Source organism: Paralichthys olivaceus, chromosome 17, assembly GCF_024713975.1.
Source record: "Paralichthys olivaceus isolate ysfri-2021 chromosome 17, ASM2471397v2, whole genome shotgun sequence".
Lineage (NCBI taxonomy): Eukaryota > Metazoa > Chordata > Actinopteri > Pleuronectiformes > Paralichthyidae > Paralichthys > Paralichthys olivaceus.
Window position 1 is genome coordinate 18,722,534 of NC_091109.1, and position 14,370 is coordinate 18,736,903.

Genomic DNA, 14,370 nt, shown 5'->3' on the forward strand with positions numbered 1-14,370 from the left:
AAGTTGTATTTTGTTTTTTAAAGAACCAGTATTTGTACAAACATGTTTTAAAATCTGTTTATTTCAAACTCCGGGTGAAAATGCATAATAAAAAAAAAAACCGCAACAGTTGAGTTTTTCATGATTCGTGCATCAGAGGAAATTTCCAATATTGGTCAGTTTTTAACTTTTAAATGTTGAGGATCAGTTTACAAGCTTCAGAAACTGCTCCACAGCAACTTCCGTTTTCAGAATAGAACTCATCATATTCACAATATCACAGATTAATAATAATTCATCAGTAACTCCCCTTCCATCGCTCCCTCTGTCATGAACACTGACTTTATAAAACCAAAGAAAAGAGGCTGACAACTGTTTGATTTTAAGGCACAGAGACGAAAAAATGTTTAGAACGTTAATGAAACTGAAAAAATGAGTTTTTAGTTTCCACCTTTTAAAAGTTCAGAGATTAACAGCGTGTTTTAACGATGTAATGTTCACCACAATGTAGTGTTTCCCCCAGAACCATATTTGATTGTAAAGGTAAAAGCTTAATTAATTCACATAAACTAAAAGTACTGTTTGTTTTTATGTAATAAGTTTTTTAACATATTTTCTCCATCAAGCATCTGAAGAAGTTTCTCTTTATTGAAATGAAAGTCCTTCACTGTGGAATAACGTTGTCATAATGTAGTTATCATAGTAATCTTCACTCTCAGGAGCCGTCATGTCGGCCATCTTTGTTTACAGTGTGATGGAAGCAGGTCACGTACGTGTGAGGCTCTTTATTTTCTCTGTTGTCACTAAAACACGATTCTATAATTCATTCTTTTAGGTGTAAGTGTATAAAATACTCAACATGGACTGTGCTGCTTCTGCTGTGTGAATATTGTGTGTACTCAGTGTGTACTTGTACTGACGGGTGGTTTCTGGAGCCGTCGTGTTTCCTGACCTCAGTCTCTTTAACAACACGCTGACTTTCCAATAACCAGACGTTCTCCGCAGCAGCGGTTTGTTCGTCTCCATCAGCCGAGTGAGGCGGCTGCGTCCCTCGTCCTGTGGGGCCCCCGGGGGTTCCACCTGGGGCCGGGAAACCCCCCCGCAGCACCCGGGGGACGTCTGGGTTCCCCTCGGAAGGATCAGGGGTGAGTAGAGACGTGTTACCGTAGAAGAAAGAGTTTGTGTGGTGACGGAGTCAGAGGCGAGAGTCGCAGGGCAGAGGTCGAAACGCCACCTCCATGTTCTCCTCCATGATGATGTCAAACCGACACATCACAGGCCTGAAGACAAAGACAATAAGGTTTATAACTTAACCCTGACTCGTTCTCCGTGAGTCGTTGAATATATCTGTCCCCGGTAATGGAGGGCAGAGCAGGACTGACCTCTCGGGATGTTCCAGAGGCGTGAGGCGGATCCTCAGCAGTCGGATTTTGTATCGAGGTCCGATCACGTTCCCGGTGTTGATGCGGAGCGAGATCTTCTGGACCTGCTGCAGATCCTCGTCGAACTGGGCCAGCAGGCGGGTGGAGGTGTACTGCTCCAAGCGGAACAGCTTACTGCCAGAAACCAGGAGCAGATCGAGTTTAATGATCAGATTAAAGAAACGAGGCCTTTTGACAAAATGTCTCAACCGAGGATCAGAGGGTGAATGTGGAACACTAGAGTTTCCATGGTTACAGGAATCTCACTTCAATTATCTTTTTTAATCGTGATAGAAACTTTGAAATATGTTTTTCAAGTCAACGATCTCATCAGGCTGAGCTTTAACGTCTCACGACACCTTCATTTAAATTAATTTGTCAAGTTTAACTCCATGATCCTGAGGTTTGTAACACGAGAACAGAAGTGATTCAGCCAGTGATTCTTTAATTGAAGCCGGATGTGTGTTTGCTCCTGTGGCTTGTTTCAGGGGTTCACAGACTCACTGGTCTATTCGAGCCTCGGTGAAGGTTCTGCCGCTGTGCAGCCGGATGTAGACGACGCCCCAGCGGAGGTACTGGTTCCAGGTGACCATGTCCACTCTGTAGCTCAGTTCTGACAAACACAGGACACAGACAATATTATTATGTAGATTAGATAATAGTTTATTATTACTTATAATAGAGAATAATAGAAAATGAATCACTTTTACAAAAGCATCTGAACTGTTTGTCTTGTGAACAAGCTCAGAATAGTTTAAAGGTCAGATTCTCGACCTCAGTTAAATACTGCTGCAGTAAGTATTAACAGAAAAATGTTCTTCAAAGTACTTAGTCTAAAAGTACTCTATTGTAGAAACTACATAAATGCATTCACTATAAGTCAATTATTGCAATATTAGCTGTTGCTAAGTAAAATCTTTTCTAATTTCAGTGCTTTATTAAAATATTATATGAGACAATTACGTGTTTTGTCTGTAAAATCTCAAGTTTAGTTCATGAAAAACTTGTAAAATAAGGTAAATCTGAAAGTACAGATTCCTCTAAATTGTAATAGAACCTTATTTTAATGGACGATGTTTCCTAAGGGACTGTGATGACTCACTCCTGTACGGCAGCATCGCCGTGGTGCTGAAGAAGACTTTGGTTTGTCCGAGTCGCAGCAGAGTCTCCGTCCAGGGGCTGAAATCATAACCTGCAGGTGATCACACGTCAGTTATCTCAGGTCACCAACTCAAACTCAGTCAAATGTGCTGAACGCGGCGTTCAACGATTCATTTACAGATGAATCTTTGCTTCACGAGATCGACTGGAGATTATTGTTGTGCATGTCTTGACTGATTTGTGTCTTTATCTATTCTTCTCGTCTCCAGGTCGACTGCGGGGGTTTCTCCACCTACCGAGGACGGGGCAGGACGCCGGTTTGAAGGCCTCGCACTGCAGACACCTCCCGTCCAGGAAGTCGCTGTAGGACGAGCAGGGGTAACCGGTGAGGCTGCAGGTTCGGTTCAGAGCGCACAGGTACAGAAACACCGAGCGCTGGTGGTCACACACAAAGTAAGATTTACCTGTGGGGGAGAGAGAAGGTGCTGCGAGTGAGTGTGTGTGTCTTATTTTGTCTTTTGTGTGTGTGTGTGTGTGTGTGTGTGTGTGTGTGTGTGTGTGTGTGTGTGTCTACCTGCAAAGATGGTTTTGGGGCATCCAGGTTGGTCGGCTCCACCGTTGGCGTAGAAATCAATGTGACCGTGAGCTCCTCTCAGACCGAACGCTGAACATGGGAAACACACGATCAGTCAATACAGTTTATTTAATTTAAGCATCTTTCACTGAGCAAAATCATCAAAAATCATTAAAAATCCAACAGAAGAATCCGATGATTGACGATAATCATCAGATGATCGACAGTCTGCAGGTGGGACATGGACCAAAGTCCAGTTTATTTTTAGAGGCTCACAGTTCATGTCGGTGTGAAGAACGTCCACGAACATGGCGTCCGAGGGATCCAGCCTCTCCTCCGGTGTGGAACTGGTGAACATCGGCCCCGCCGGGTCCAGACCTGGAGAGAGAAAACCAAAGAGTCGACTGTGACTTTTGTAAAACTTTGATACCAAATCCAGCTTTTCTGGAACGAAGGACAGAAAACAAACCTGTTTCTTCTACAAGTTGAATTTAAAGTTCTACATAATAATAAAACTCTGAATTCAAAAAGATCGGTTTATTTCAGAAACAGACAAAAGGACTTAAACAAGTTTAAAAAGATTTTAAAGATAAAATGAGATGAAATGATCTTCTGGTTAAAAGTAGATTTTAAAATCTTTCACCGTTAATCAGTTCATTAAATATCTGCACTTCTGTGGTTTCATTCATCTGAAGCTTTAAATCTAAAATCCTAAAACCTGCTCGGACCTTTTTCCTACAACCTGAAGTCTCGTCCTGTTTTTCACCTGTGATGCGTCCGATCTTTCCCTTCAGGTTTGCTCCCACAAATCCGGCCAGGTGAGCTCCCAGACTGACGCCGATGAGGTGGACCGAACTCAGAGAGGCTCCTTCCTCCTGCAGACACACAAACACCAGACTCTCATTGACCTTCAGCTCCGGGCTGCGGCTCGGAAGAGAAGCGCGTCCGTGGCTGTGGTTCTCTCACCTCCATGGTCTCGATGAACCCGGTCAGGTTGTGCGCGGCCTCCCTCGTGTAGGCCACAGCCGTGAAGTAGTTGAGGTTTGCCGCCCCCTGGTTCCAGTCCACCACGACCACGTTCATGTCCTCCTGCCCGGCCAGCAGGTGGACTATGTGGTCGATCCAGATGGGGGGCGCTCCGGTGGGCCGGTAGCCGTGGATGACGAAGGCGGTGGGGCGGGAGAGGTTGAAGAGCGCCTGCGAGGCCAGGCGGTGGTGGTCGATCTCGCGGCCGCAGTCGAGGTTGGCGCGGGTGTAGAGGAGCAGCCGCACGTACAGGCTGGTTCCCATGAAGCAGTGGGACAGGTTGAGGTCTGTGAAGCTGTCGCAGGGCTCGCCCCCCCCGCTCCCCTCCTGACCTGAGGGCACAGGACGGGCGGCAGCTGAGGCTCATGGGGAAAGAGTCGTTCATACATTCGATCGAAGGAAAGATTAATAAGCAGGAGAGCTTAGAATAAGTCACGTGTGTTTTTTCTTTCCTGACCCCGTTTCACCAAAGGTCAAAGGTCACAGAGGTGTGATACGAGGTAAACGCTGAGATCACCTCTTTGTCTGGTGTCTCGTTGGTCTGACCCATAGACTGTATATAAAGAGGTCTGACCTCTTCAGCTCCGACGGACGAGGATTAAGGAGGAGGCCGGGTACCGGAGCTTCTCCTCGGGCTGCTTCAATGGTCAACACTCAAAGTGTCAACACGTCGTGACGTCACCTGTTGGTCGGTGAGCTGCTGTCGTGAGAACTCGGGTCTCACGTCTCGTTCAGCGCCATCTTTTGAAACAGTTCACACTTTACGGTCTGTTCGACTCTGATCTGAATCCACTGTAGTTAAGACTCGAGGGATCTGCGCTCCACATTTAGCGGACACGGATCAGGCTGCTATAAGAGAACACCTCATCCCCTCAGCACCCGCCCCCTCCGTGAGCACAACAGGTGATTACAGCTGTCAATCAGAGGGGAGGGCGGGGCTACAGGGTGGAGATGGCCCCAATCCAACAACCCCACCATGAGTAAAGTGTGTGTGTGTGTGTGTGTGTTTACTTTTACAGAAACAGATGCAGGATTTTCTATTTTAACGTCAGTCTGGAGATGATGTTGTGACTTTAAATAATCTGTTCCTTCCTGCACCTCACTGAGCTCTGCACACACACAATCACACACACACACATATATTTAAGTACGACACAGTCATGTTCCCTCTCTGTGTCTCACTGGATCAGTCCCTCCTCACACATGAGGATGAACTCTCAACACGTTCTCACCACAGGATCTCTTTGACGTCACTAAATACCTGTGGGTGTTTTTCTTACCTTTGCAGAGCGTGAGGAGTCCCAGCAGACCCACAAGTCTGCGGGGCAGCATCCTTCCTTCCGACCGCGACAGGCACAGAGGGACTGAAGGAGGTGAAGAGAGAAGGAGCTCTCAGTGCAGAGTGAAGGAGGTGAATGAGGGAGGGAGGGAGGGACTGTTGGGGAGATAGAGAAAAAAGAGGGAGGAGGGATAAGAGTGTGGGTCTGTAGAAGGATGGAGAGGTGGAGACTGATGGAGAGAAATCATATTTTATAAATACTGTCCTTTATTAAATAATATACTGATGTCCTGTATGCATCCATTTTAATAATTCACCAAATTCTAAATAAAATGCACAACAAAGAAAGTTAATTATATAATAATGATTATTATTAATAATATCTCTATATTTTGTTTAATTTGTGATGATGTTGAATTAATTTGGCCTCGATAATGAAATGATCGTTTTCATATTGTACAGTTTTTCTCTCCAGATTTATAACATGACACATAACACGTGAATCCTCAGAGTAAAGTTAGGAGATTAAAGTTGAGTCTGTTCTGCAGCTTGTGTTGTTTAATGTTCACTTCTCTTCAAACTACATTTTATAATTGAAACCAAACAAAGGACAGCGGAGAGCATGAGATGAGAAAATAAAAAGTCAGCTCAGCTTCTCCTCATCTGTGCTCAGGGGGCTCAAACCACGATGGTGGGAAATCTGTGTTCCGACACAAGTTGGAGCCTCACCAGCGCCGGTTATTAATAGCTCCACAGACTCTGACCGCACGGCACCCAGCCCATGCTGCCCTGTATTCACTGTACTTCTGCAAGAACACATGTAATTTAACATGGACGGAGAGAGCAGGGCCCCGAACGCAGACACGCTTCAAAAGCAGTGAAACTGAGTTAAACACTGAAATCGTGAAGTCAGAGACGGAGAGAGACTGTGGACTAACTGTCCTCTGCACGATCCAAACTGTTTCAGTTCCTGTACAAGATTTGTTCTCGTATCCTCGTTAACTGCAAACATCACCAGGAGGAATTCAAATGCTGTAATGTTCATAATATAATCGACTTGTTTGACACACTTGTAGTTAAGAGAATACGAATGTGTGTTTTCAGCTCTGCAGACCTGCGACGGACTGTGACGCAGCAGATGACAGATCAGCGTGAGGTCACGATGTTCTGCTCCGTTAAAGAGCTTATTTCTGGAGGCCGCGCCCTCTCATCGCCGGACCTGACATTGATGCCATTTCCCACTAAGATCCGTGAAGACCCCGGTGAGAAGACAGTCCCAGAAACATGTTGGTTAATATTCCAGCTCCTGAACTTTGATCTTCTGACAAAATTGGACGCGTTGTCCGTTCATCTAGTGCGACTTAGTTTGATTCAGTTGATAAAAACTGCTGCTTCCTTTATATTCTAGTGAGAGACTCTAGAAACACGGTATCTTGGATTTAAAGTCTAAATGAAAAGAATGAAGACATGAAGGGCAGTTCAAGAGGAACCTCAGACCTCTCAGTTAGTCTTTGCTCTTATTTCCTCTGAGATGCTTCAGTTTTACTCAATAATATATTGATGTTCCTCTTTAGGTCACATGACACCTGAAGACACACGGAGACTCTGACCTGCGATCGAACCCTCGTCAGTGGACGTTGGAGCTCAGATCGTTTCTCTCATTAAAAGGTTTTGATGCTTGACTCTATCATCCAACATGTTTCTGCTCTTTCAGGCTCTGACTGGGAAAAATGAAAACCAGGATTAGAACACAAATGTAAATCTGGACGTTCTGGTCTGATGTTCTATTATAAGAGTCCTCAGCCAAAGCTGCCGAGATAATCGCAGCTCAACCGACGGGCCCGAATATATTCATGAGTGTTAAACTGCAGCTTGAGGTCATGATAATAGGATCCGACATGCATCCGCTCTCTGACACCATGAGCTGGACTTTCAGTTGTTAACATGGAGGAGGGTCCGCCATCACTTCATGTCTCTGTGAGGATCAGTCAGCGCAGCGGGGAGGGGCAACTCGAGCGTCACAGTCCCACATTCAAATTCACTAGATTCACATTTTTATTTTGATCTGCACCAAATTCCACAAATCAGTTCTCCAAACATGTCGGTTTTTTGTTGTTTGTCACGATCCCGTGGTTGTTAATATCGAGTCCACACACTGGAGTTCACCGTGACCTTTGACCTCTGACCACTGAAATCAGCTAGGGCTGATGGGAGAGGAACATATCCAGGAGTTCAGTGGGGACGGAGAACACCACGACGGAAGCGCTGCTGGAGACAGACGACAAAGAGAGAGACCGGACGCTGCCTCCGTTAAAGCCCGAGACGCCTGCACTTCTCCTTCGGCCGCAATCATCTTCAACAACAGAGAGAGAAACGTTTAAAACACTTCACACACCAGCAGGTACAGAGGAGATCCAGGAGATCATTGGTGTTTGGGACAAAACAAGAAATGACAGCAGATAAAATGAGAAGGGCTTTAACACGAGCTGCTTGTTTGTTTTTCAGCAAGATTACACAAAACCTACTGAACTGACCTTCATGAAACTGAGAGGAAGGATTCCTGTAAAATAAAAACAGCAGCTGGAGACCTGAAGCCTCCATGATCCTCTGCTCCTGTTTCCACTGAATCCACTTTAGGGACAGCAGGAGCTCAGACCGAGAGCAGGCGAGGAACACAAATCTGTTGAAGTGAAGCTGACAGGGAGCACATGGCGCACAGAGTGTGTGTCTGTGTGTGTCTGTGTGTGTCTTTGTGTGTCTGTGTGTGTATATATATGTACCTGTGCCCGGGCCCTCCTGGCAGCCTCGGCCTCTGAGGCCATGCAGCGCTGCAGGTTGACAGGAAGCGTCGGGTCCCTCAGCTCCACCTGGACGCTGTGGACAGCACCTCCTGCAGGTTTCCACAATGAGCATCGCTCCAACACTTGCAGCCTTAAATATAAAACTGGATCCATGGACGATAAAGAATCTCGCCCGTGCTTTGTTATTTACATTTACTGGCAAAGAATTTAAAAAGCTGAAACTCCATCATTGCAGTTTTTACCCTCAAAGAAAAGTTTTATTTGTGAATCACCTTTCATTCTTGTATGTTGAGTCAGGACGGACGTTGTTATTCCGGTGTCTGATCACTTCACCCACCTCCATCCATCGTGGCCCTCAGCGTCTCTGGACCAGCGTGGGGCCTCGGAGCCGTCTTTCACCCGCATCACCCACAGAAACCGGTCCACCACCCAGTAAAACACCACGGCGTCGGCCGTCAGGACCTGCGGACGGAGGTGAGTCTCGTAGAGAGACATCAGATTAAAATGTGGATTTAGATTTCAAACACAAACTGCAGCTTGAGAAAGTTTCACTTTGGACAATGTTTGGATCTTTTACTGCTTCTCTGGACTTTTTGAATCATCTGTGTGTTGAACTTCGGTTGTTCGTACTTTGTTTTTGCTCCATTTACTTTTCTCTGTCACATTTCCTGTGATGAGCTGCTGCACCCTGACGCCCTCCACCTCTTTATCTCCGCCTCTCTTGTGTCTGAACTCTTTGGAATCTCCAGTGATGTGAACATGAGCGTCCTGGTTTTCAAAAGGCAGTGACTCTATGGAACCTAAAGTTCTCTGCAGATGTGACAGCAGCTGCTTGAATCAAGGTAAGAAGTTAGGTAAGAAGTTAAACTGTCTGAATGACATCCTTTATATACAGTCTATGATGACATGCAGCCAGGGGATGAACCAGAACCGTGGAAACACCTGCGTCACTTTTAACTCCTGCAGACTTCAAACTATTTCAACCACTATTTCTCTAACTCGTCCTTTTAGAAATATGCAGCTGTATCTGCAGTTTTTTGATTTTATCATGGGAGGCTTCTAGAGTGGTGACATCACAGAAGAACATGGTGACATCATCGCGTGTGCTCGAGCTTTTTGAACTTTGACCTCTGGGGCCGTCATCAGATTGACAGTGTTCGTAGAACACGTGATGGTTACCAGGACCTTTAGCTCGTCCTTTAACGACCCGGCCCGGTCTGAAGATGACAACCTGCGAGACAACAATTTTAATGTGTACTCTTTTTATTTGAACTCTTGTGTATGTATTATGCAAAACAGAAGTAAAAGTACACACGATGCTGGTTTACGGTGGCCGCTGAGGATCAAAACATTTCATTTAGCTAAATCATGAACAAGAGGAGCTGTTCTTTCACAGGGTTAAATTAATGATAGGATTATTCTTATGTGTCTATAACCGTCTTTAAAAACCTTTATTTCTCACGTTTTAGTTTAAATCAACTTGATCGATATTTTACTCAACAACCATTAAAGCTCCAGTTTGTAAGATTTAGGTGAAATCTATATATTTATCATGTGTGTATTTGATTTACCAGTTGTAAAATACTGTAGTGGACTAAACCCTTGAATTATAGTATTCCGGTTACTTCAGAAGAGTACTTAAAGAATTTAGTGACATCTAGTGGTGAAGTATTTAAATATAAAGCATTTAAATATAAAGTAATTGAGTATAAAGTATTTAAATATAAAGTATTTAAATATAAAGTATTTAAATATAAAGTATTAGAATATAAAGTATTTGAATATAATATATATATATATTACTCCCCCCCCCCCCCCCCCCCCCCCTGCATATTTTGGGGAATATAAAATGTGTGTTCACTTTGTGTGTTCACTTTGTGTGTTCACTTCTGTTACTGCTCGTCATGAACATAAAGATTCTGAGAGGGAGCTCGGTACTTAGAAAAAGTCAAAACATTGAAAGAAGAATAATTTTTTTAAGGAAATAACCAGCAGTTAAAAGAATGAGAGAGCTCCGTGTGGTTCTTCATTAAATTAATTAGTCATATTATAACTTTATTCTAACATAAATTGTTCTTATTCTCGAAATATGAGTTAGTTTTTGTAATATTATGACTTTTTACTGTAAAATCAGCACTTTTCAATAATTTCAATGTGCATCTCTCACTTCGTTCCTCTGCCGTCACACATGCACAATTGTAAATGTTCACACTTCCTGTAAAGCTGTGGGCTGGTTTTCTTCTCTCTGTGTTTTCTCTCTGTGTCGGGTGCTGACCTCTGTTCACTCCATCCTCTCACACCACCACCATCCTCTCCACCACTTCTCTGCCAGCGCTGTGCTTCGATGGCAGCAGAGGGAACGCACGTCTGCTGCTGCTGCTGCTGCGAGGAATGAAGGGGATCTGAAGGAGCAGAGGCTGGTGCCCAGTGAAGTGGATTTTCCCCGACGTCTCAGTGTCTCCTCGCCATGGCGACAGCCCTGCCGTTGTGCTACCACGGCGCCATCAGCAAGAAGGAGTGTGAGGATCTTCTGGGAAAGAAGAACAAGGACGGAGCTTATCTGATCCGAGCCAGTGAGACCATCCAGGGAGCCTTGTGTCTGTGTGTCTAGTGAGTACTTTAAATTTATCTGCGTGTTTCTTTAAGTTCCTGTTTAAAACGTTTCATCATTTCACACCTGATAATTCTAATATTGCATTAGGATACCAATGAACAGAACTGTGATGGTGTTAGTCTGTTTTCATGCTACCATTGTATTACCAGTGGTACTAGATATTATATACGGATAGTTTTTATTGAAAATTTAGAGTATTTCACTTCTTTTTTTCAAGTATTTATTATACACTGTGTAAAACACATTTTGCTCTGTCAAACATTTGTTTAAAAAAGCAAAATACATCTTTAGTTTTATTCCGTTTGTTTTACTTCCTGTGATTACCATGTTTGAGTGTATGACTCAACGTTAACCAAGATATCACCACAGATAATCGGTGTAAAGACGAGTGTCTTCCTCTATGGACACCGACTGACAGATTCTAAAGGTGTTAAGTAGCTTGGTCGGCTTTTTTAGTGTCGAGTTTTATTTATTGATCTTTGTTTGTGAAACAAATATCAGTAGTTTCATTTGTAAATTTGAAATTCAGCTTTTTTTTAATCTTTACAGTAAAAAGAAGGTGGTGTATACTTACAGACTGCTTCATACATGTACTGGACAGTACACTCTGCTGGTAAATACACACACACACCCACACCCACACACACACACCCACCCACACACACACACACACACACACACACACACTGATGTGGGTGTGATCCACATTCAGCCTCTCAGAAATACAGAAGTTTCTTATAGTCCAAGGACAGCATTCCTTTTTTTACAATTTAAAGTTGTCATTTCGATCCTGCATCATTCTTCCTCCTCAGAGTAAAATAAGCACAGATGAGTTGTTTGTTTTAATGTTTCATCTGCAGATGGAAACTGAGAACTAATGAGTTCACAAACCACAGGAAGCTTCTCGGATGTTTCAGCGCTGACACACATACGACCACACCGATGGGCTGGTTTTTAATTCACAGAATTTTAGCCTCCAGTTGTTGGCGAGTTAATGAACATTGAAATTGTAGGTTTACGCTCAGTGACTTGAGGATGATGAGAACGTGGGACGGTGCTGATCACTTCTGAAGTTCGGACTCATTTCAATGTCAGATGTAACATGTTTACAGCTGTAGACTCACTGTGTGCAGCATTACTGTCAAATCTGAGGTCGCCGTGGAGATGAGGTTTGAGGGAAATGACACGATGGTATGAACATATGTAAACACATTCTCTGCAGTATCCAGTATCCAGTGAATATCCCAGGTTATTTTAATCATTTAGATTAAATTGCATTTTTAAGCACAAAGTCTCGTGTCGTCCTCGTTCTTGACTGTTTGCTGTGTCACTCCTTCAGGCGGCAGGAGGCGTGCAGGAGATATTTTTTAAGACCTTGGATGATATGATTCATCACTATAAGAGGAAGAACCAGGGCCTGGCCATGCACCTGAGACACTCTGTGAAAAGGAAGACGGCCATGTTGATCCGCCCCCTAAGACCGCCTGAAGACTCCGGTGAAGAAGAGTCTGCCCATGCGAGTGCGTCCTATGTTTAAACCGATCTCTGGCTCTTTATCTCACAACTTCCTGTTTAATTTGTGGCGCGGTGCGTTTCATCTCTGGTTTTTCTCCTAGGTGTTTCGGACGCTGACTATGTTGAGGTCCTCCCTGAATGACTTCAACTTCAACACTCGAAAAAAGTGCAGAAGATGTTTCGGGGATAAACTGTCGTCACTTACAAAGAATCACAGACAACATGTGTGTCTCCTTGTTTAAGATTCTACGTGAAGGGGGAAACGACTTCACGGCTCATGACGTGAGAACATTTGCATCTGAAACATGCAAAATTACATGTGGATGGAAATTCTTGACCTGAGCAACAGCGCCCCCTGCAGCCACTCCTGGGGATTAATCCTGTCGGTTTGGTGTGGTTTTCATGGAGAGAAAAAACAAAGTCCCATGATCCTCTGCTTCCTGAACCTGAGGAGCTGCTGCAGTAACAAATCCACCAAACTCTGTTCAGAGTTCTTCATGTTTTAAAGTTTCCTGCTGGAGATGAACTCTGGGTGTTAATAACGTCTCAGTGTTTTGAACTGATCACAGATCAGCTTCACTCTTCAACTGTCTGGAGCTGATGGTGACGGTTGAAGCTGTGACTCTCAGTCACTTCCTCTCTTCAGGAGATCGAACCCACTCAGCAGAGTTTCAGAGAACAGACGCTCAGGGAGTGAAGGAGGAAACTTTCTCCATGTTAATAAAATAAAATCTAAATGTTATTTTCCACCTCAGTCAACAGCAACAAACATCGACAGACGCTCAGGCCTCAGCTTCAGTTCTTTATTTTTGTCTTTCATTTGAGAGACTAACCACTTTAACCACTTTCAGTTCTTTGACTCACGGACACAAGCTGTTGTTCCGCAAAGATGAAACTCATGAAGACAGAAGGAGCTCCCAGAGTCACGTGTCCTCTACCCTGCACCACGGTAATAATTATAGATCATTAGACATATTTATTTGTGCTGGTGTTACTGTATCTTCAACACTGGATGATGTTCTGCAGATGTCACATTATGTGAGTTTGGATTTTATTTATCAATAAAGAAATAGAACTTTTACCTGTATTTTATTTGCACAAGAGGTTGATCATGAAAACCACAGTTTTGGTTTATGTCAGTTTAAATTCCTTCAGTTCTCCGTGGATCCCTGCGACTGTTTGGTATTTCATCAAAGTGTCACTAGTTCAGACACCAGAAATCTAAAACTCTTGAACTGCCCGTCATTCTATCACTTTGCAAACACAGGACTTCTCTGTATCTGCCCACAAACATCACCACACTTCCTGTGTGTCTCTCAAGCTCCTCTGAGACAGTTGGTGCTGTTTGTCTTTGTCTCTGGTCCTTTTCAAGCATTAGATTCATTATATTTACGAATATAAGAAGTTTGAACATTTGGGTTTTTACTTTGGGAGCAGGTGTTGATGAATGGATTGTGAATTGTTGAAAATGTTTGAGGCTCTGTTATTGGAACTATACATCTAACTAACTACACACAGAACCAGTAGATGAACTGTGAACATGCTGCACGTCTGAACAGTAAGATTCTCACTGTCTACAGAACAGATCGAGTTCCTCACAGTCACGAGGAGGCAGCGGAGCTCGCGCTTGAGACGAGCCCCGGTGTCACACTGCCCCCTACTGACCGGAAAGAGCAATCACTCCTCTGGGTGTATCATGAGTTCTTCTTTTTCAAATGAATAAAAACAAAACAGAATCATTTCGAAAGGCAACACACACACACACACACACACACAAATGATTATTAACAGGAAACCTCAACACAACATACATGTGATTACACTTCTGTGGGCGTCGCACCAACGTGACGTCATCCACTGTCTTGAATTTGATCAAAGCCACACGTACTTTAATACTTTGATCCTCTAAGTAGCTTTATCCTGTGAGGTGAAATAATAACCATGATAATATCCACAATATGTTTATTTCTACATATTTTACATGTAACATGTTTTTTCAGCGACTTCCAAACATAGAGTGCAGCTCAAAGTGCTTTACATCGAAATCAAGACATGAAATA

General features: G+C 43.8%; 2 protein-coding genes across 4 annotated transcripts; one reads left to right on the forward strand and one right to left on the reverse strand.

The window, feature by feature from the left end:
• Positions 1-43: 43 nt before the first annotated feature.
• On the reverse strand, positions 44-5,504 carry lipib (lipase, member Ib). Its single transcript, XM_069512421.1, has 10 exons — positions 5,382-5,504; positions 4,042-4,433; positions 3,842-3,950; positions 3,352-3,453; positions 3,076-3,165; positions 2,798-2,965; positions 2,503-2,592; positions 1,905-2,013; positions 1,362-1,535; positions 44-1,259 (listed from the first exon to the last, which is right to left on the reverse strand). The coding sequence occupies exons 1-10, from the start codon at positions 5,431-5,433 to the stop codon at positions 1,175-1,177; spliced, it is 1,371 nt and encodes a 456-aa protein (XP_069368522.1). The 5' UTR covers positions 5,434-5,504; the 3' UTR covers positions 44-1,174.
• On the forward strand, positions 5,390-13,389 carry LOC109646973 (SH2 domain-containing protein 1B). 3 transcript variants are annotated; one of them, XM_069512428.1, is made up of 9 exons: positions 5,390-5,512; positions 6,485-6,642; positions 6,955-7,048; positions 8,475-8,655; positions 8,931-9,023; positions 10,514-10,791; positions 11,345-11,408; positions 12,135-12,315; positions 12,412-13,389. In XM_069512428.1, the coding sequence occupies exons 6-9, from the start codon at positions 10,649-10,651 to the stop codon at positions 12,450-12,452; spliced, it is 429 nt and encodes a 142-aa protein (XP_069368529.1). In that variant the 5' UTR covers positions 5,390-5,512; positions 6,485-6,642; positions 6,955-7,048; positions 8,475-8,655; positions 8,931-9,023; positions 10,514-10,648; the 3' UTR covers positions 12,453-13,389. The 3 variants fall into 3 exon arrangements, with proteins under 3 accessions (XP_069368529.1, XP_069368527.1, XP_069368530.1); XM_069512426.1 differs by having other exon boundaries at positions 8,479-8,655; XM_069512429.1 differs by lacking the exons at positions 6,485-6,642; positions 6,955-7,048 and having other exon boundaries at positions 8,479-8,655.
• The last annotated feature ends 981 nt before the right edge of the window (positions 13,390-14,370 follow it).